The sequence below is a fragment of the Carassius gibelio genome, chromosome A20, assembly GCF_023724105.1.
Source record: "Carassius gibelio isolate Cgi1373 ecotype wild population from Czech Republic chromosome A20, carGib1.2-hapl.c, whole genome shotgun sequence".
Classification (NCBI taxonomy): Eukaryota; Metazoa; Chordata; class Actinopteri; order Cypriniformes; family Cyprinidae; genus Carassius; species Carassius gibelio.
This window is the reverse complement of record NC_068390.1, coordinates 27,618,023-27,639,332: the sequence shown is the minus strand read 5'-3', so window position 1 is coordinate 27,639,332 and position 21,310 is coordinate 27,618,023. Positions and strand designations below refer to the sequence as shown.

General features: G+C 32.4%; 2 protein-coding genes across 4 annotated transcripts; both read left to right on the top strand.

Moving 5' to 3' along the window:
- The first annotated feature begins 133 nt into the window (after positions 1-133).
- On the top strand, positions 134-10,842 carry fdft1 (farnesyl-diphosphate farnesyltransferase 1). Of its 2 annotated transcripts, XM_052535314.1 has the most exons (8): positions 134-1,762; positions 4,534-4,631; positions 5,293-5,476; positions 7,195-7,323; positions 7,401-7,592; positions 8,690-8,866; positions 10,073-10,225; positions 10,481-10,842. In XM_052535314.1, the coding sequence occupies exons 1-8, from the start codon at positions 1,664-1,666 to the stop codon at positions 10,703-10,705; spliced, it is 1,257 nt and encodes a 418-aa protein (XP_052391274.1). In that variant the 5' UTR covers positions 134-1,663; the 3' UTR covers positions 10,706-10,842. The 2 variants fall into 2 exon arrangements, with proteins under 2 accessions (XP_052391274.1, XP_052391273.1); XM_052535313.1 differs by lacking the exon at positions 134-1,762 and having other exon boundaries at positions 4,021-4,631.
- A 1,513-nt stretch (positions 10,843-12,355) lies between these two features.
- ctsbb (cathepsin Bb) lies at positions 12,356-19,027 on the top strand. Of its 2 annotated transcripts, none has more exons than XM_052535315.1 (10): positions 12,356-12,561; positions 13,398-13,500; positions 13,607-13,692; positions 14,660-14,774; positions 14,859-14,974; positions 15,702-15,787; positions 16,887-17,030; positions 17,110-17,226; positions 17,328-17,456; positions 18,801-19,027. In XM_052535315.1, the coding sequence occupies exons 1-10, from the start codon at positions 12,371-12,373 to the stop codon at positions 18,875-18,877; spliced, it is 1,164 nt and encodes a 387-aa protein (XP_052391275.1). In that variant the 5' UTR covers positions 12,356-12,370; the 3' UTR covers positions 18,878-19,027. The 2 variants fall into 2 exon arrangements, with proteins under 2 accessions (XP_052391275.1, XP_052391276.1); XM_052535316.1 differs by having other exon boundaries at positions 12,546-12,561; positions 13,378-13,500.
- The last annotated feature ends 2,283 nt before the right edge of the window (positions 19,028-21,310 follow it).

The following is a 21,310-nucleotide window of genomic DNA, read 5'->3' as shown; positions in this document are numbered from 1 at the left end:
GTTCAGTCCCAGCAGATCAGGAGAACATTATATAATCTTCATTATATAATTATATAATATGGATATATAATCTTCTATGGATTATATAACTCTATGGACTCACAGCATCTGCTTTACTCCTCTTTAAGACATTGGTTTCATTCCAAACCCTCTGAGTGGCATTGGGTTGCGTTAGACACTTTAAAGCAATAGTTCACCCAAAAATTTAAATAAGCTTCATCCAAGATTTTGATGAGTTTGTTTCTTCGTCAGATTTGGAGAAATGTAGCATTGCGTCACTTGTGCAATGCAAGTGAATGGGTGCCGTCAGAATGAGAGTCAAAAAGTGAGAAAGGAGAGAAATCTGCACAGATCAAGCAGTGTTTAAACAAATCTGTGTCTTGATTTTAATGTGAGAGACAACAGGAGATGCACTTTTCCACTGAGGAAGTGTTATTATGGATTATAGACTCCGTTTTTTTGAGTTAAAAACGTCTTTAAAGCTGGATTTGACTCATCTTTTGTCTTCTCCAGATGTTTTCTGATGGACTGTGGATTATTGTGATGTTTTTAGCAGCTGTTTGGACTCTCATTCTGACGGCACCCATTCACTTGCAGTAAACAAGTGATGCAATTTGTCCAAATATGATGTAGAAACAAACTCATCTTCATCTTGGATGAAGCCAATTTCATTTTTGGGTGAACTATTGCTTTAAAAAAAAAAAAAAAAAAAAAAAAAACTCTCAAGAAAATGTAGTAACTTTTTGTGGTTTGTTGTTGTGACATTTTTAAAGCAGAAGTCTTGAGAGACAATATTTAAATGAAGCACTCCAGCGGATTCTTTTCCTTCACACTTTATCTGCAGGAAACATTTATTTCCTTTCTTCATTGTCATGATGAACATGTCTACGAGCTGATCGAACTTGCAATGTGTAAATCCTGCTCACATCTGAATCAAACCTTCGTGTTTTTTTTTTTTTTTCATTTTCTTTTTAAGAAAACTTAAGTTTGATGCAGTTTAGGTTTTTCATCTATTGTGAAGACTGTTGAGTCGACCTGAAACCTTTGCATTAGCAGCCAGACACACCACTGAAGCCACTTCCTTTAAACTTGTTAAACAAAATAACCCTCAAACACAAATGTTACTTCCTTTTCAAATCTAAAAGAAAGAGACGAAACCCCATTTTCACTACAGCTGAGCTCCTATTCTTGTATCAGATTTTTAAACCTTCTTATATTTATTTCCTTAAAGAAACAGGGTTACAGTTTGTCTTTCCAACTGGAGAGGTTTCAGAAGTCAGTTAAAACTTATTATATCTTATTATATTATTTCTCATGCACATTTGATTATTGTCTTGTAGTAGCGTTCTTTAAATGTAAATATAACTGTACACCAAACTACTCACTCCACGTTTAACTGTTGTTGTGCATCATCGTCACCCCTCTGACCAATCAGCGCCTCGCACTTGTTCAAGGCGGGCCATCACGCCAGTGGCTCTCGCCGCTCATTGGTCCATGCGCTCTAAACCCATGACGCCTCAGCCAATCAGAGAAGTGAGTGGATCGTGTGAGAGAGGGATAGCGCAGGTAAACTCATCCGATGTTGAACTGGATCTGTGTAGAGTTTGAATGGAAATCAAGCTCACCTGTTTAGAAAAGCGTCCTCATAAACACACGCGGGGAAATGGACTTCCTCAAGTCTCTAGGTCACCCGGAAGAAATAATCAACCTCTTTAAATACAAAATAGGAGGCTGTCGGTCTGTAATGCCTAAACTGGATTATGTAAGTAAATGCATTTTGAGCGTTCATCTTTAATATTCATTCATTGTGAGTGCATATGCATCTGCCACGATGCATGTCAGATTTAATAAAAACACTTCTTTTAAGCACAGATTAAATGACTTTACATCAGTTCTGCATCTAAAGACGGGGACGTCTCCTGTCAGATGTCAAATAGACGTTTAGAAGATGTCTTTAAGATGTTTATGATGTAAAACTGACATCTTTAACTCAGAGTTGTTCTCTATACCTCTAGATGTCGCTGCATCTTTATTTTGTAAATAAATGTAAATATAAATAAAATGCACATTTAGTTTAATGGCACATATATGCTTTTAAATCTACATTAAAGTATTTAAAACTGTATTGCGTCAATAATTATGTGCGTTTAGATGATGTTTGGTTTGCTAACCTTTTATTGCTAATACAAGAGATTCGAAAAACTCCCGTTTTAATCAATGAAGCTGTCTAAATACTGTACAAATAAAATAATCTCTTACTTACATCATACGTACATCTGCACTTTGTTGTTTATGATGAGAGAATTTGCGAGAGCAGAATAAACAAAACTTTCAGCGATGACTCATCTGGAGGCCTCTGATTGGCTGCCTGATAGTGATCGTTCATCACAGAGATGTTTATATCTTTAAAGTGTTTGCTCATCTGCAATACATCTATAGATCGTTTCCTATCAGAGGTCAAATAGATGGTCAGAAGACATCTTAAAATAGGTCTATCAGAGCCTTTCTTTATTTTCGCCATATCTCATCTTTGCATTATGATTTCGTTTTAGGCGGTATGGTCCGACAATGTTTTCTTTATCCCGCTGCATTTTGTAAGATTATATTCAGTTTTTTACGCTAATTTTTCATTATTTTCATGCCTAGCCTGCTATGCCACACCATGTTAACTGGCCAAACATACCCATAATTCTTTGCGTTCTGATGACGTTGTTGCCCAGTTGGTCACATGTGTTAGCGATCTGTAGAGGTTAAAACAGCACAGGACCGTCATGGGATTCCCAGAGTCCCAGAGAACTGGAGCGGGTTTGCGAATCATTTGAGTCAGTTTGGGAGTTAGGAGCAGGTTCGTGAGTCATTTGAGTCAGTTTTGTAATCGCGAATCATTTCGGGAGTTCGGAGCGGGTTCGCGAATCATTTGAGTCAGTTTGGGGATTGCGAATCATTTGAGTCAGTTCGGCAGTTCAGAGCGGGTTCGGGAGTCATTTAAGTCAGTTTTGTAATCGCGAATCATTTCGGGAGTTCGGAGCGGGTTCGCGAATCATTTGAGTCAGTTTGGGGATCGCGAATCATTTGAGTCAGTTTGGGAGTTCGGAGCAGGTTCGGGAGTCATTTAAGTCAGTTTTGTAATCGCGAATCATTTCGGGAGTTCGGAGCGGGTTCGCGAATCATTTGAGTCAGTTTGGGGATTGCGAATCATTTGAGTCAGTTTGGAAGTTCAGAGCATTAATCATTTGAATCATTTCGGGAGTTCAGAGCAGGTTTTTTTTTTAAAGAAGTCTCATCTGTTCGCCAAGCCTGCATTTATTTGATCCAAAATACAGCAAAAGCAGTAATATTGTCAAACATTTTTACTATTTAAAATATATGTTTTCTGTGTGAATCTGTGTTAAAGTGTAATTTATTTGATGCTCCGCTGTATTTTCAGCATCATTCCTCCAGTCTTCAGTGTCACATGATCTTCAGGAATCAGAATAATATGATGATTTACTGCTCAAGAAACATTTCTGATTATTATCAATGTTGAACACAGTTGAGGAGAATTTTGTCAGGAACAGCATTTTTCTGAAATAGAAATATTTTGTAACATTATAAATGTCTTTATCATCAATTTATAGCATCCTTCCTAAATAAATATATTAATCTCTATAAATCGCCCCCCTCCCAAAAAAAATTACAAAATAAATAAATAAATAAAAATAAAAAAAACTCCAAGCTTTTGAATGTTATACATATAAAGTTTCAAAATCTTTTTATTTCAGATAAATGCTGATCTTTGGATATTTCTATTCATCAAAGAATCCTGTTTTAAATATTGTTATTATTAATAATAATAAATATTTTTTGCGCATCAAATCATTATTTTAGAATGATTTCTGAAGATCATGTGACACTGAAGACCGGAGGAACGATGCTGAAAATACAGCGGAGCATCACAGAAACAAATTACAGTTTACAATATATTAATATAGAAAGCGATTATTTTAAATAGTATAATAATATTTCACAATATTAGCTACTTCTTTTGCAGTATTTAGGATCAAATAAATGCAGGCTTGGTGCACAGAAGAAAAAAAAAGAAATCTTACTGTGCAAAAAACTTTTGGCTGGTAGTTTACAGTTGGTCCCATGCACAGTTCAGAGTAGGTGTGTCCTAAAACGGCCTGAAACACGCGCGTGTTAAAGCTGGGAGGAAAACCGAACCCCAGCCAATAGTAAAGCCTCATTAGTCTGTTTACATTTTAGTCGTGTGTTTGCGCATAAACACGCGCTCGGAGCGACGGGCGTTTCATCGCCTCTCGTGCGAATGACTTTAAATAAAGTTTAAGAGCGTAAAGGAAAGCAAGAGTTGCAGGAGCTCGCTCGCACATGGCTGGAGTCGTCGGTAAGAGCTCCGTGTCGTTCTCCGTGCTCAAGCGCTCGTTCTCGCTGCGCGGCTCGGTGCTCACGGGCGGGTGTCGGCTGGTGACCCGTCCTCCTCCTCACCCGCTCCGGACTCACCGACACCCCGCATCTGTGTGCTTCTCCTGCCAGGACTCAATGAGCGAGACCCTGCGGAGCTGCTACGCGTATCTGAACCAGACCAGCCGGAGCTTCGCGGCGGTGATCCAGGCCCTGGACGGAGAGCTACGGTAAGATCCGCGGAGCGCTGCGGGAGACGCGTCACCTCCGCCGGTACACTACAGCGGTGCAGCGGGGGGTTAGAGATTAAGCACATGCACATTTTGGGCGCACTTAGGTGTGCTTCACTTGTTTGCAAGATCTGTGGTTATATATAAACGACCTTGAGGAGCATGTGCTTTTTAGATAAGTCTATTCTATAACAAAATACATACAGTAAGTCTTCCTTATTGCATATCTATTTTTGTATATGCATGCATGAAAAAAAGCAGATTTCTGTATGTGACTTGGATTAAAGAAGTCATACACATCTGGCATTTTGCATGCATTAGAAATTTTTAAAGACATTTCTTCTGCTCATCAGGGCTGCATTAATTTGATCAAAAATACAGAAAAAAATGTAATATTGTGATTGCAATTTAAAATAATGGTTTTCTATTTTAATATACTTTAAACTGTAATGTATTTCTGTGATGCACAGCTGTATTTTCAGCATCATTCCTCAATTCTTCAGTGTCACACGATCTTAGGAAATCATGATAATGTGATGATTTATTATCTATTCCGTCATGCCCTGTGTGGAGTCTGCAAACCCTTCAGAGTGTCCCGATTAAAAGTCACGCAGATGCTCAGAGACCGCGTTTGTTTAAATCATCGGCGTCTCTCACTCAGGCATGCCGTGTGTATTTTCTACCTGGTTCTGCGAGCTCTGGACACGGTGGAGGACGACATGAGAATCCCGCTGGAGAAGAAGGTCCCGTTACTGCAGGACTTCCACTCGTTCCTCTATCAGCCCGAATGGAGCTTCGCCGAAAGCCGAGAGAAAGATCGACAGGTGCTGGAGGATTTCCCCACGGTCAGTCAACACAATAGATCACAACAATAGCAAAAACTAAACCTTAGGAATAGGTTTTTTTTGCAAAAAGAGAGTGAATGAAACCTGTTTTAGGAGTATTTTTGCATCATTGTGCATTAGAGATCAACCGATATATCGATTTACCGATATTTTCCCCGATATCTAAGCATTTGACCATAATTGACCATAATTGTAGACCATAATTAGGTAACAAATGTTAGCCTGAATGCACTGTAAGTCGCTTTGGATAAAAGCGTCTGCTAAATGCATAAATTAAATTTAATCGGATATCGGTTTTGTAATATCGTTTTGTAATAACTGCATCTAGGACAAAACTTTATTAATTTTAATAGAACATTCCAGTTAAAAAATGCAATAAAATGCATTGTTTTGTTTGTTTTATTCAGAGAATATTATTCAGTGAATTAAAATTATCCAGTGATTTTATTATTGACTATTAAACGGCTTGTAAACCAAAAATGAAGTTGATATGACTGACATGTCCTTTATTTATGTTCTCCATTTGAAAACATTAGACATTCTACATTTATTTTAGTTATTGTTAATATGTGTGTTGTTTCTGTTGTTGTAATATAAAGATTAAATTTAACATGAAAGACTATTTTTCAACACTTAAAAATATAAAGATGATTGAAAAGAGGAAAAACCAAAGTGAAGTATGTTCACCCAGTCATTAATTTATTTTATAACAGTTAATGAATATCGGTTCTGCATATCGGTTATCGGGCACATAAACATGCAAATAATTGCTATTGGTATCGGTTGATCATTATTTTGCATGCTTTTAGGCTTTATGTTGATGATAATTAAAAGTATTTTATCCCCAAATTCTTATTGCTGTGATGAAGCATGTATAACTGTTGTTTCTCGGATGTGTCTTACTACTTAATGAAATGTTATATATTATATAATGTACACACACACACACACACACGTTTAGCCATTTTAATTGTATAGAATTTTTGTAAATGAAAATTACACATTGAAAGCACCGGAATGAAAATTCTGGGACAAATTCGGAACAATTCTGGATGCTCCGAAACCGAAAATGCTTTGTAATAATGATTTATTATTTTATTAAATAATATAAAGTAATTTTGTAAGCGTTATAAATAATAAAATTGATTAGAAAATATATTAATATTACATATCAGTATGTTATTTTAATTCAGTTCTATGTATTACTGTAATGAACATATTACATTGTTACATTTAATATATATATATATATATATATATATATATATATATATATATATACGTGCACACACACGTGCACAATCTATTCACATATAATATAATAATATAATATAATGTAATGTTTAATACCTTTTATAATGATACATTTTTTTATCAAAAAATTTATATAAATTTAATTTAGTGTGAGAATGGGGATTTATGTATAAATCTATTAATATATATAAAAAAAACATTTAATAAGACCTTTTAATTATTAACTTTTTGAATTAAAAAAAAAGAAAATTAATGGAGTGAAAAAGTCCTGATGTGAACCCGTTTTCGCAAGGGAATTTTATTTTTTGTTTGACGTAAACCAACTTGAACTTACCAAGCCAAATTTTTCTTCATTTTGTCGTTTGCTGCTTTTTATTAAATACACTTCTGCTTGTAATAGCTTCATTACTTCATGCTTTCCTGTTTTTATTTCATGCTTTTTTTAATCGTTCCGTTTTCCTCAGATTTCGATGGAGTTCAGGAATTTGGGACTGGAGTATCAAGAGGTGATTTCAGACATCTGTCACCGGATGGGTGCGGGAATGGCCGAATTCCTGCAGAAGAAGGTGTCTTCCATGAAGGAATGGGACCAGGTAAACTACACATGTCGATTTATAGACGTGTAACTCCCCTCGTTGCATTTGAAAGCATTTCTGTTGGCTGTGTACAGTACTGTCATTACGTGGCGGGTCTGGTGGGGATCGGCCTGTCCCGTCTGTTCTCGGCGTCCCAGCTGGAAGACCCTGAGGTGGGCCGGGACACAGAGCTGGCTAACTCCATGGGTCTGTTCCTCCAGAAGACCAACATCATCAGGGACTATCTGGAGGACCAACAGGAGGGAAGGGCTTTCTGGCCGCAGGAGGTACAAGCTTTTAACCTGCTCTCGTCTTCCATGACACTTACATAAAACAGCAGCTTTGGATCCTTTACTTTACAAAAGCACAACAGCAGTATTTTAGGTTTAACTGGACTCAACTTAAATTTATGGTATTACATTATTGATATAATGTTAATATTTTATTTAGAGTTATAAAACCTGGTTTTTACCAATGTTATTTTAGTAACATTGATATAGGCTCTTGTTTATAAAAATAAAATCTAATTCAAATATTTTGTCGGTTTTTATTTTAGTTAAGGTTTTAGCAGTTTTGTTTGTTAGTTTGTTTTTTAAGTATGTCTGTTTATTTCATTTTAGGACTTAAACTGAATAAAAATGAAAAATGCTGCCTTGGGAACTGCAGTAGCTGAAATAAAATAAATATTTAATAAATAAATAAATATAAAATTAATTTTATTCTATTTCAGTTGTTTATTTTATTGCGAAAAATAAGTGTTTTATCATTAAAGTTTTAGTAATTTTATTGTTTTTTTTGTAGTTTTATTTATTTAAATAGTTCCATATTATTTATATATAAGTTTCAGAATTTAAGCTTATATTGTTTGATTTGCTTTAGTATTTGATCTGAAACTAAATGATTTGCATCTAGCTAAAAAAGGTTTAAGCTTTTTATATATTTTTTTTCAGTCAATGTTTATTTTAACTAATTACATTTTAATATATTTGAATGTTTTCCTTATTAAAAAAAATTGGTAAAAGTTTTAGTAGTATAAATACTACTATAGTTTTGTTGTGAGTTTTTGTCAGGTTTTATATAAGTCTATATACATGCATATTAAATATGACCCTGGAGCACAAAAACAGTCTTAAGTCTCTGGGGTATATTTGTAGCAAAAGCTAAAAAAAAATATATAGATTTTATTTTATGCAAAAATACACTCAAAATAATGTAAATAATAATAATAACCATAATTGCAAACAAAAATATATCAAACATTGATTTGCCTGAAAAAAACAAAAAAGTTACATTTCAAGGCTTTTAACTGCGAAGGCAGCAAGAGTGACCCATAAAAATGAAGGGCCCAGAGGGTTTTAATTGCAGTGAATGATTGGTGTTTCAGGCCTGGAGTCAGTTCACGGCTCGTCTGGAGGATTTGGCTCATCCTCAGCACCTGAGCTCCGCTCTGTCCTGCCTCAACCTGCTGGTGACCGATGCCCTCCATCACGTACCAGACGTCATCGCATACCTGTCCCGCCTCCGCAACCAGAGCGTCTTCAACTTCTGTGCCATTCCTCAGGTCTGATTTATTTCTGACACTGAGCACTGAACCTTCATCAGTTTATGTGGAGTTAAACCGGTCAGGTCAAACGCAGCGGTAATGCAATGCAAAGTTATCTAATGCTATAAAAGTGCAGATTATAGAAATGACACGCAATTAATGCATGGTTTTAAACATGTGTTCCACTGTGATGCTTTACCATAGTTTACTATACAAACATGCACTAGATGCAGTGTTGTTGTCATTAACTAAATCTAAAATGACTAAAACTATTATTTTGAAAAATAAAAATTAAATGGGTTAAAAAAGGTAAATATATCAAAATTGTAATCTTGTTTCAGTTAATTGCGAAGGCAAAAAAGGCAAATTAAAAGAATTTTCAAGTACAAAAGTGGGCAAAATAAAAATGTACAAAAGCTAAATATACATAACAAACACAAACTAAATGATTAAAACTATAACTAAAGTTAAAAAGAAAACGTAAAATATAAAAACTAATTTAAACTTTCAGCCTTATTTTTGTTTGAAGTACTGCAGTTACTAAAATTAAAACTTAAATAAAAAAATTGTAATATTTAAAAAAACAAACTACAAAAACAATTAAAGTAAAATTAAAAATAAAAATGAATTCGCAATAGAAAATAAAAAGTACTCATTTAATTTCAGTTACAAATGCAGAATTTCTTAGTTCTGTTTATTTTAAAGTTGAAGTGCTAAAACTAAAAATGACAATTTTTTAATAAAAACTAAAGACATAAAAAAGCAAAACTCACTGAAACACACACACAAAAAAAACTTTAGCTTAAATGAAAAATATAAAAATAAAAACGAATTCAAAATAGAATATAAAAAACGAATTTTTATTTTATTTTTAGTTAAGGCAGATTTTTTTTCGTTTAAAGAGCAAAAACGAATAAAAAAGAAACTAAAACTATTACTGAAACTAAAATAAAAAAATAAAAAAAATATAATAATAATAATAAATACAAAAAATAAAAGGTAAAAAGACAAACACAAAATAAAAAACGAATAAAAAAAAGACTAAAACACAACAAAATGACTAAACCTAAAATTTTAATAGAAAATATAAAAATAAACTAAGCATAAAATATAATTATGTACACAAAATGTACTTATGCAATTACTAATAAAAATACATCCTAAGATAGTAAAGACAGTAAAATAACAGTGCTGACAGTAATTGTGCTGCGTTCCTCCGCTCAGGTGATGGCTATAGCGACTCTGTCGGCGTGTTACAACAATCCTCAGGTGTTTCAGGGGGTGGTGAAGATTCGGAAGGGTCAGGCTGTGACCCTCATGATGCAGGCCACAAACATGAGCGCCGTTCTGAGCATCATCGCACAATACACTCAAGAGGTGCGTCCTGAAACACATTTCAATCATGACATCCCTCCGAGGTAATGTACACGCATGAAATAATCATCAATCGCCTCTTAGTAGATCTATACAGGTGGAGCTGGGGAAGCTGCACTAGTCATAGATTTGAATACTGAGCTGTGAGCTCATTGGCTACTGATACAGGAGAGAGCCAATCAGCTGTGCCATGTGATGATGATGTCATTGAGTTCGGCCTATAGGACTGTGCCATCGAGAGTTTCCTGTCTTCCACAGATCCTGCAGAAGGTTTCCGTCACAGACCCGTCCCGGGAGAAGACGCTGCGTATCCTGAGTCTCATCCGAGAGAAGAGTGTGTCTCCAGCCGCGCTGTCGTCCCGCGCGCACCACATCTCTCCGGTCTACGTCTCGGCCGTCATGCTGTTAGCGGCGCTCAGCTGGCAGTATCTGAACGCCTCGGCCGGGCAGCCACCAGGGGGCGCAGACATGCAGGGACACTGACACCACACCCGAAAACCGCCAGACCAACATACTTGAAAAAGACATGAGTTTGGAATGTTTCGTTTTATTTTCTGTGATGCTACATGTTTTTCAGGTCATTTTCACCCAATAATAAATATATATGTATATATATATAACTTGTTTGGCTCATCAAGGCTGCATTTATTTGATCTAAAATACAGAAAAATACAGTAATCTTGCAAAATGTTATTATAATATAAAATAATGGTTTCTGTTTTGATATACGTTAAAATATAATTTATTTCTGTGACGCAACGTTGAATTTCCATCATCACTGCTCCAGTATAAAGTGTCACATGATCTTCAGAAATCATGAAAATATACTGATTTGTTATTAGATTTATCAATGTTTTTTTTTTTTGTAAGCTGATACTTTTTTTTCAAGATTCTTTGATGAATAAGAATTTAAAAAGAACAGCATTTATTCGAAATATAAATATTTTCCAACAATTTAAATCTTTGCTATCACTTCTTAACAATTGAACACTTCCTTGCTGAATAAAAGATTTTTTTTTTTCTAAAAAAGGAATAATAAAATAATAAAAATTGACTGACCCCACACTTTTGAACTATAGTGTATATTCTTAGAATTTTTTATTAAATAAATGCTTTTCTTTTTTACTTTTTATTCATCAAAGAATCCTGAAAAAAAAGTATCAGTTTACAAAAAAAAAAAACCATTGATAAATCTAATAATAAATCATATTTTCATGATTTCTGAAGATCATGTGACACTGAAGACTGGAGGAATGATGCTGAAAATACAGCGGAGCATCACAGAAATAAATAACACTTTAATGAATATTAAAATAGAAAACTTTAATATACATCGTAACAATGTTTCACAATATTAAACCATTTTTTTCCAGTAATTTTGATCAAATAAATGCAGCCTTGATAATCAGAAGAAAATACTCCTGTAAAAATAAATAATTCTGATCCCAAACCTTTGACCGGTTAATAAATAAATAAATTATATATATTTAATTAGTTTTTATGTATGTAATATGTAGCAAACTAAATGTTACTTTTAAATATAAAAAAGCTAACTATATATATCATAATATATTATAATACCTCATAATGCAGAAAACTAAATAACGGTATAATAATCATAATAATATATAATTTTTTTCTTATTATTTGCAGAAATCTAATATCATCACTAAAATTGTGTAATAAAAATAATGCGTTATTTTCATTAAACATTTTCTCAGTGCTGTTATTACATTTTTGTGACTAAAATAAAATCTATAAAATATTGTAAACATTTTTATATAAAATATATTGTGAAAATAGTAATTATAAAAAAATAATGTAATTATTATTTAAAAAAAAAAAAAACGTTTTTGATTTTTTTTGTTTTTGTTTATGGTGTGTCCCAGACATGTTCTTGACAGGATTCATGAGTTTTGAGGTTTGTCACACATCAGATGTTAATGTTCAGCTTTTATATGGAAAAGCTAGCCAGAACTTTATGCATATCAAAGATCAGTTTAATTAGCATTGCTATGTAATGTGGGAGCTTGATTTGTAAATGCATTTAGAGATAATAAATCTATTGGATTCATTGACTGTTGAAGTGTATTATAGCAGCACTCCTGCATCATGAAGATGTTTGTGATCTAGTTTTCTGTTGTTCTGATGAAAGTGAACCCAGTTCTCAGGTGTTTGTCTCATGTTCGTGTGTCAGACCTGTGCTTGTCTTGTGATGTTGTAAAGGCACCTGACCGTCCGTCACATGACGCTTTACTGCATCAGGCTCTTTTAAAGGAGCAAACTTCACATTGTGTCACTTCAGTTTCAAAGACAGAGGAACAGAATCTGAAGCTCAGGTAAAGTTTTCGTTTCATGCAAAATAAAAACAGGAGATCAGTGTTTAAAATGAGTGATTTGAAATAATGTGACTATTGTGTAGCATAATCCTTTAGTGACTTAGAAACATGGTTCTGTTAATAACCTATATTTCTAATATTTCTTATCTACATCCTTAAATGCTATTAGTCTTTATTCATATTTTTTATATCAATGAATGTTAAAAACAGTCAATCAAATATTTCCGTGACATTGTAATAGGTTTTAATAATAATAAAAACAAATCTAAATTATGGTTTAAATTTGGCATTTTATTTATTTTTAATATATTTTATATTTGATTGATTAATAGTTATCATTTTTATCAGACTTAATTTCAAATATTGAAATAACATTGTAACAAGTTTTAAAAAATGCATTTGAATTTAGATTGTTCATATAGTTATATTTAAATTGTTCATTTTAATTTTTAAATTGTCTTATTTATTGTCGGTTTTACTGAATCGTGTATATGAATATTACAAGCATGGTTAATCAAATATAATTTAAAAAAATTATGAAGAATATAAGTTTATGCATTTTATTTTTCATTTTGATTTGATAAAATGTAAACATTTTTTATTATTAGTAATATTTTTGTATAGTTTATTGTTTATCCACATGAATATTACAAACATGGCTAAGCAAATATAGCAATCAAATTCTGAATAATTATATTATACTGTTTTAATTTAGATTTTATCTCATTTACTATTATTTTATTTTTTTTTCATAATTTGGCTGTTTCGTTCTGTTTTCTTCTTCATATTATAATTTCATGCACATGAATACTAAAGCCCGTGCACGCTGTTCTCAGGATGTGGCGTGTGTGTTTCCTGTCCGCTCTGCTGTCCGTCACCTGCGGCCGGTCACATGATCACATGATCAACTTCATCAACACGGCCAACACCACGTGGACCGTGAGAGTTTGACTGTGTTTCACTGTGGTGTTTGACCGTCTCTGTTCATCTCCGTCAGCACCTGTTCACCGCTCTCTCTTCCTCTTTCTCTCTTTCGTTTCTTCAGGCAGGTGTGAACTTCCAGAACGTGAAGGATGAACATCTCAAGTCTCTCTGTGGGACGATACTGAAAGGCCCACGACTGCCTGATACGTGAGTGACAAGAATCACAGTATATTATATCATAAACTGTATGCAAATTCATGCAACTCAGTAGATCTTCCTCTCAACTGGTTATAAACTGATGAATTAGAAATGCATTTGATTTGCATGCTAAGATTCTGAGTCGTGCAATCAGAAGAAGGTCACGGGTTCGATTCCCAAGGAATGCATGAACACAATGCATCTGCCAGATGCATAAATGAAAATTTGCATTTGCTTTATTGTATTGCAACAGCAAGTGGATTTTACATGATTAGTTAATTCTCAATCAATTTATCGGAAACTATAAACAGAACTAAGTAAATGTATCTCATCGTCAGTGTTTCTGTTCTAAAATACAGTATATTATTAATTAAACAATAAAAAAAACAAAATTCAAGAAAAAAATTAAGATATATATTAATGTATTTTAATTTATGCTGATTTTCACTACATAGACAATAAATAAATACAATTTACATTTTACATTTGGTAATATTTTACAAACAAACTGATTGTACATTTATTATTATTAGTTATTTATGCTGATTTTTGTAACAAACAAACAATATATTTTTTTATACTATTATAACTATTATATATTATGCCAATATTGTGCAAATAATAAATAAATGCACTGTACATATATATATATATATATATATATATATATATATATATATATATATATATATATATATATTTAAAATTATGAATATATTATGATAATCTTTTACAAATAAATTTTTTGCACATTTATAGCATTTTTTTGTGGGAAGTGTCGTGTAACAAATATCATGCATAGCATTGATAAACATATGGAAAACATAGAAATTAAATAAAAAATTAAATAAATTAATTAAAAGTACCAAGTAAATAAAATAATATTTATTTAAATAGTTGTAAAATATATAAATATATTTTAATGAATAAAAAAACACTAAAAACAGAATAAATTGTGTGTTTTGTCGATCTTTAGGGTGAAACATGTCTCTAACATGAACCTTCCTGCCAGCTTCGACCCGAGGACGGAGTGGCCTTACTGTAAAACCCTCAGTCAGATCCGGGATCAGGGCTCGTGCGGCTCCTGCTGGGTATAAACCACCTGCTACAGTCACAGCGCGCGTGTGTGTGTGTGTGTGTGTGTGTGTGTGTGAGCATGTGTCTGTCTCCCGCAGGCGCTCGGTGCAGTCGAGGCCATCTCTGATCGTATCTGCATCCACAGCAAAGGGAAAGTGTCTGTGGAGATCTCCGCTGAAGATCTGCTGTCCTGCTGCGAGGAGTGTGGCTTCGGGTGCGACTGACCACCGAAAACACACACAACTGCAAATATATCAAACCTCAGAGAGATTTCAGTATCAACTCCATCCTTCCTCATCAGCTGCTCCCACCTTCATTAGTGAACTACGACAACAAACATCTTCGTACTGAAAGAAAATATATATATCACTTCAACTTTGCCAAGACAGCATTTTTAATTTTAATTTAATTTAATGTTATGTGTTAAAATAAATACAAAAAAAATAATACAGAAAATAAGAATGAGAAAAAGAATGAGAATGAAAAACCACAAAAAAATTATTAAAACTTTAACTAAAATGAAAGTGAAAACAGAAAATATACAAATACAATTTTATTCAAGATATGAACAAAAACTATAATAGTATATTAATCTGTACTCTTACTGGGTACTTTATATCAAAATACAGAAAAATAAAACAATGTGGTATGTAAAATAAATAAATAAAAATATAATAGATTTAATACAAAATAATCAAATTCATTTTTAAAATGTTAAAATGAGATAAAAATATTTATTTGAATATTTTCGCCTTACAAATAAAAAAAAATGATAATTTTTTTTTTAAAAATTAAATTGTAGAATTGGTGTTTTCTGAGATCACAGACTAAATAAGTAACTAAATAACATTTTAAATGTTTAAACTGCTATTAGGGATTTTAGTAGAAACATCTGTATTAAATCCTGATGAATGCTGGGATGTGTGTTTCTCTGGAGGCAGATGTTCTGGAGGTTTTCCGTCAGTAGCTTGGGATTACTGGACCAAATCTGGTCTGGTGACCGGAGGACTGTATGGATCTAACCAGGGTGAGTCTGGATCAGAAACATCTGACAAGAATAAATGAACTGAAGCTCATCAGATACGATAACAGATCATCAGAGACATGAATTCTGCTGTGAGTTAAGTGTAGAGGTTTTAAAAAGGTTTGTTTGTCAAACGTGATCGCATGAAGGCATGAACATTGTGCTAAATATCTCACTTTGAGTTAAAAAAGGATATCATTCAAGTCTGAAATTAAATGAGTGAACCATTTTATAAATGTAAACAACTAAGAATGTAAAAAAAAAATAATTTCAACAACAACAAAAAGTGAATAAATTAGTAGACCTATTTCTGTCTTCTGAGATCTTTTTGAATATTTCTACATTGCAGGCAAATAAAATAAAATAAGGTAAAATAAAAAATGTAATAAATATTATATTAGAATAAAATAGTTGTAAAATTGTGGAGGTATTTTTGAATGTTTTTAGGTTGCAGAATTAAATTAAAATTAGATTAAAATTAAATTAAAAGTAAATTAATTTAAAAAAAGAATTTACTTTTTTAAATTTAATTTTAATTTAATTGTAATTTAATTTTTATTTTATTTTATTTAACAAACAAACAAATTTAACAAACAAATATTATATTAGAATTAAATAGTTGTAGAATTGTAAAGGTAAATGTATGTTTTAAGGTTGCAGAATAAAAGAAAAGAAAAGAAAAGAAATATTATATTAGACTAAAATAGTTTTAGAATTGTGTTGGTATTCCTGAATGTTTTAAATTAAAATAAAATAACAAATATTATATTAGAATAAAATAGTCGTAGAATTGTAAAGGTATTCTTGGATGTTTTAAGGTTGCAGAAATAAAATAAAATAAAAAAATATGATATTAAAATAAAATTGTTGTAGAATTGTGTTGGTTTTGCTAAATGTTTAAGGATAAAATAAAATAATTGTAGATTTTTTTTTAGAAAGAATAAAAAAATTATATATAAATGTTTATAAAACAGTTTTTGAACATTTCTAGGATGCAGACCTTGAATAAAATAACATGCAAAATAAAATAAAAATATACACATTGAAAACAAACTGACTGAAAGTAGCGGTAGTTGTAACACTTCTCTCTGACCGCGTCTAGGATGCAGACCGTACACTATCTCTCCCTGCGAGCATCACGTGAACGGGACACGGCCGCCGTGCTCCGGAGAACAGGACACACCTCAGTGTAACTCCGTCTGTATTCCTCAGTACAGCGTCCCGTACAAACAAGACAAACACTTCGGTGAGGCTCATCTTCTTCTTCTTCATTATCTTTACCTTCTCCACTGGCTCTCAGACCGTGTCTCTTCCGCCCCCTGCAGGATATAAAGCGTATAACGTTCCCTCGGACCAGCAGCAGATCATGACGGAGCTTCAGAGCGGGGGTCCGGTGGAGGCGGCCTTCACCGTGTACGAGGACTTCCTGCTCTACAAGAGCGGTCAGAACACACACACACACACACACACACACACACACACACACATCTCTAACAGTCGTCTGCATCAGGGCCACACACCAACATCTGCTTCGGTCTCTCAGGTGTTTACCAGCACGTGACGGGCTCTGAACTGGGCGGACATGCTGTGAAGGTGCTGGGATGGGGAGAAGAGGACGGGACGCCCTACTGGCTGGTGGCTAACTCCTGGAACTCCGACTGGGGCGACAACGGTGACAAATTAGCATCAGATAATCATTATGAGAGTTTATTATTAAATACATGCATTCTTAATGAACTGCAGTGATTTATTATTGTAATTTTTATATCATTGATTGTTATCATTTCAATTGTATTTAATGAATTACAATAATTATTTTTGCATTAATTCATTATAAAATATATATTACATCTTTCAAAATTATTATAATTAGTTAAGAATTTATAAGATTTTTTTATTATATATATATATAATTCAAAAATGTCTATGTTTTGAGATCTTTTTTCTAGTTTGCAGATCGAGAATTTTATTTTATGTAAAATAAATAAAAATACACAATTTTTTACAAAAAATAATATATAAATATAATAATATGATATTAAAGAAATAAAAATGTAATAAAATATATAATAAAATAAAAATAATAATATATAAAGTTCTTGGATGTTTGTAAATGTTTCTGCATAAAATAAATTAGTTATGAGGTTTTTTTTTTACATTTCTAAGTTTATAATAAAATAACATACAATATAAAATAAATTATTTAGAAAAAAAATTTAATAAATAAATTAAAATAAATAAAATATTACATTTAAATAAAGTGTTCTGAACAAAATTATAATAATATATTGTAAAAAATATATATATATATATATATACAATCAAATAAAAAACAATAACAATAAAAAAAAGAGTTCTGAGTTCTTTGGATGCTTTTAAATGTTTCTAGGTTGTAGACCTAAAATAAAATAAAATAAAATAAAAATTTTCAGACCTATAATAAAATAACATACAATATAAAATAAATAAATTAGAAATATATTAAAATAAATAAAACCTATTTACATTTAAATAAAGATTAGTTGTAAAATGCATGAGTTCTTAACAAAATTATAATAATATATTATTATTATTAATATTGTGAAAAATGTTTGTCTTTCCACACAATTCAAATTTTAATAATCCATTAATAATGATAATACAAGAAATTCATTATTATAATTGATTACTACTAATACTATACCAGCTTATAATTGAAATGTATTATTAATGTTGTGGAAAATATGTTTGTTTTTCCATATAACACAGATCTTATTAACTAAAACTAAACTAAAATACAAAAAAAAAAAAAAACATGACAAGGCAGCATTCCTCATTCCATTTAGTTCATCTTGATGCACTAAAAAAACTAACTAAAACAGAAATAAAAAATCAGGAATTAAAAAATGAACACATTACATAGACATTCAAAACAGAAAAACTTTTATTTTTTTATCAAAAAATACAAATGATTGTAAATGATTCAAACTTGAAGTGAAAAGCGACTGAATGTGAGTGATGTTCTCTGTGTGTGCAGGTTATTTTAAGATCGTGAGAGGCCAGGATGAATGTGGGTTTGAGAGTGAGATGGTGGCTGGCGTTCCTCAGCTCTGAACATCAACACTGAATCATTTCAACACAAATAAAACTCTGTCTGAGTCTCATTACTGTGGTTGATACGTTCTAAAATTATAGTCAACAAATCATTAAAAGCAAAACTCTCATTGTGGTGATGTGAAAAATAAAGATATGTCATTTACATTTTATTATGTCATTTTGGGTTATTTATTATTATTATTTTAAAATATTATTTTTTACATTTTCTTAAAAAAAAAAAATATATATATATATATATATATATATATATATATATATATATATATATATATATATATATATATATTTATTTATTTATTTAAATAAATAAATATCTCTCGACTCTCACGCACACAGTGTCAGTAAATTTACCCAAGTAAGTTACGCGTTGTCATTCACACCCGACGAAAACCGCCCACTGAGTCTAGTGCTTTTAACTGACATGTAAACTGGCCAATCATCGATGAGCGTCTGTACGATCCAGCCAATGAAATTAGATCTTTTGGAGGCAGGCGGTTTGTTGGCGTGTAGTATTTTACTAGATCAATTTATTTGAAAATTAAAATGGATATTTCAAAATTCTTCTTCTTCAAAAAAAAAAAGGAAGTAACCCCCCCCCCCCCCCCTGCCAAAACACTTGAACGCCAAGATACAACAGCTTCTGGTATCTGTAACTTTTAATCATAGTATTATATTTCTTTTTCGGTTTTAAACTGTGTCTGATTTAACGTTACATTTTGAACATCTAACAGTTAACGGTTGCGCAGCACAGTCTTTAGGACACACACACACACACACACGCACACACACACACACACACACACACACAGAGCCGTTATACCGACTCACTCATTAAGGCAGTGTCATGCCGCCACCTAGTGGCAAAGTTCCATTCTATTTTTTTTTCATAATTTCATATTTCTGTATTCCAAATTTTATATTTGATACATTAGCCTCATAAGATTATTTATGCAATTTGTAAGTGCTGTGTAAGTGCTCCTTCAAAATATAAGTGTATAGAGCCCTGCGTTTATAATTATACTTGGCTTTAAGTGTACATAAACACAGAGATAAAGTTCTTTGACCGGTATATCTTTGTAGAGTAAGAGCAAGATTAGGTGGCTAGCCAGCTATGTTTCAGCTTAGTTTCCGCCAACCCTGGGTTTTAGGTAGTATGAAAGTAGCTCAGCTTTAAATAAATATTAATGTATACAGATCATGTAATATAAATAAGCTGTAGAATCAAAAGATTGAACTATTTAAAAAATTACAAACACTTACATGTTCAAGTCTCTATCACTATATATTTTCAAATGTATAAACTAAGTTAACAAGTTCCACTGATGGAGCAAGATCATTTATTTTATTAGTCCTCCTTCATTTTTCATATGACATTTAAATTTGTCATATTCTTCAATCTCTTAACCTTTAGCAAAACCTTTAACCTTTAGTTTTGAATCTCGCTGGGTCTCTCGCGAGAAGTAAATCAAACTTGCTTTGTATTGCAAGGCTCGTGATTGGCTCTTCGCCAGTGATGTCACACATTCGTGTGCACGCACTCGGGATCAAAGAAAGTTGATGAACAGCATCATGGTACCAACAAAGCCGGACGAGTGTAACCAGTCAGGCTTGATTGGAAAACAAAATAAAACAGAGACAGAGACAAAAAAAAAAAAAAAGTGAGATAGAGACACAACATCAGCATATGTGTCAGGATACAAGGGAAACACTTTAAATAAAATGTTTTAAATTTGTTTTTTTGTTGTATATTTTAAACAAGGTAAATCTTTCTGATTTCTTTAAATAAAAAGTCACATACATGGATTTTTCTGGGCTAAGCCCCGGATCTCCACTCACCCTAGAACCAACCCTGCTTATGACAACAAACTGTTAGAAGAAAGGGATCAATGGGGTTCTATATAGAAACATAGGGTTCTTTACTCAATTCCAAAGAACCTTTTATGCTAAAAAGGTTCTATAATGACAAGAAAGAACCCTTTTGGCACAAAGGGTTAATATCTTGAATTTTGTGATCATTCTCATGCATTCATAAATGCATTTGAATACACCGAATAATGCAGTGAAAGAACGCACTCAAAATGCACATGTTCACTATTATGACTTCATCATGTAGCTTTACATTAGCCTAGATGCTGCACTTTTTAGGCACGATTTGTTTAGTTTTTGAATATACTTGATACTGTTAAAAGACACATCTTTAAAACAAAAAATACAAGTTCACATATCACACCTAAACATGCGTGGAAAACGTAATTATAACTAGCTACTAAATTAGTTAAAGATGCCTATCCATATACAGCTATGATTGGCGATCCCCAAATTGACTCAAATGATTCGCGAACCCGCTACGAACTCCCGAACTGACTCAAATGATTCGCGATCCCGCTACGAACTCCCGAACTGACTCAAATGATTCGCGATCCCGCTACG

Bases quoted from the DNA above. Each gene is read 5' to 3' on its own strand.
- fdft1 (XM_052535313.1), top strand. From the start codon at position 4,369: ATGGCTGGAGTCGTCGGTAAGAGCTCCGTGTCGTTCTCCGTGCTCAAG. The intron at 7,324-7,400 runs GTAAACTACACA...GGCTGTGTACAG, and splicing joins CCATGAAGGAATGGGACCAG to TACTGTCATTACGTGGCGGG. The intron at 7,593-8,689 runs GTACAAGCTTTT...TTGGTGTTTCAG, and splicing joins GGGCTTTCTGGCCGCAGGAG to GCCTGGAGTCAGTTCACGGC.
- ctsbb (XM_052535315.1), top strand. From the start codon at position 12,371: ATGAAAGTGAACCCAGTTCTCAGGTGTTTGTCTCATGTTCGTGTGTCA. The intron at 13,693-14,659 runs GTGAGTGACAAG...GTCGATCTTTAG, and splicing joins GGCCCACGACTGCCTGATAC to GGTGAAACATGTCTCTAACA. The intron at 17,227-17,327 runs GTCAGAACACAC...TCGGTCTCTCAG, and splicing joins CTTCCTGCTCTACAAGAGCG to GTGTTTACCAGCACGTGACG.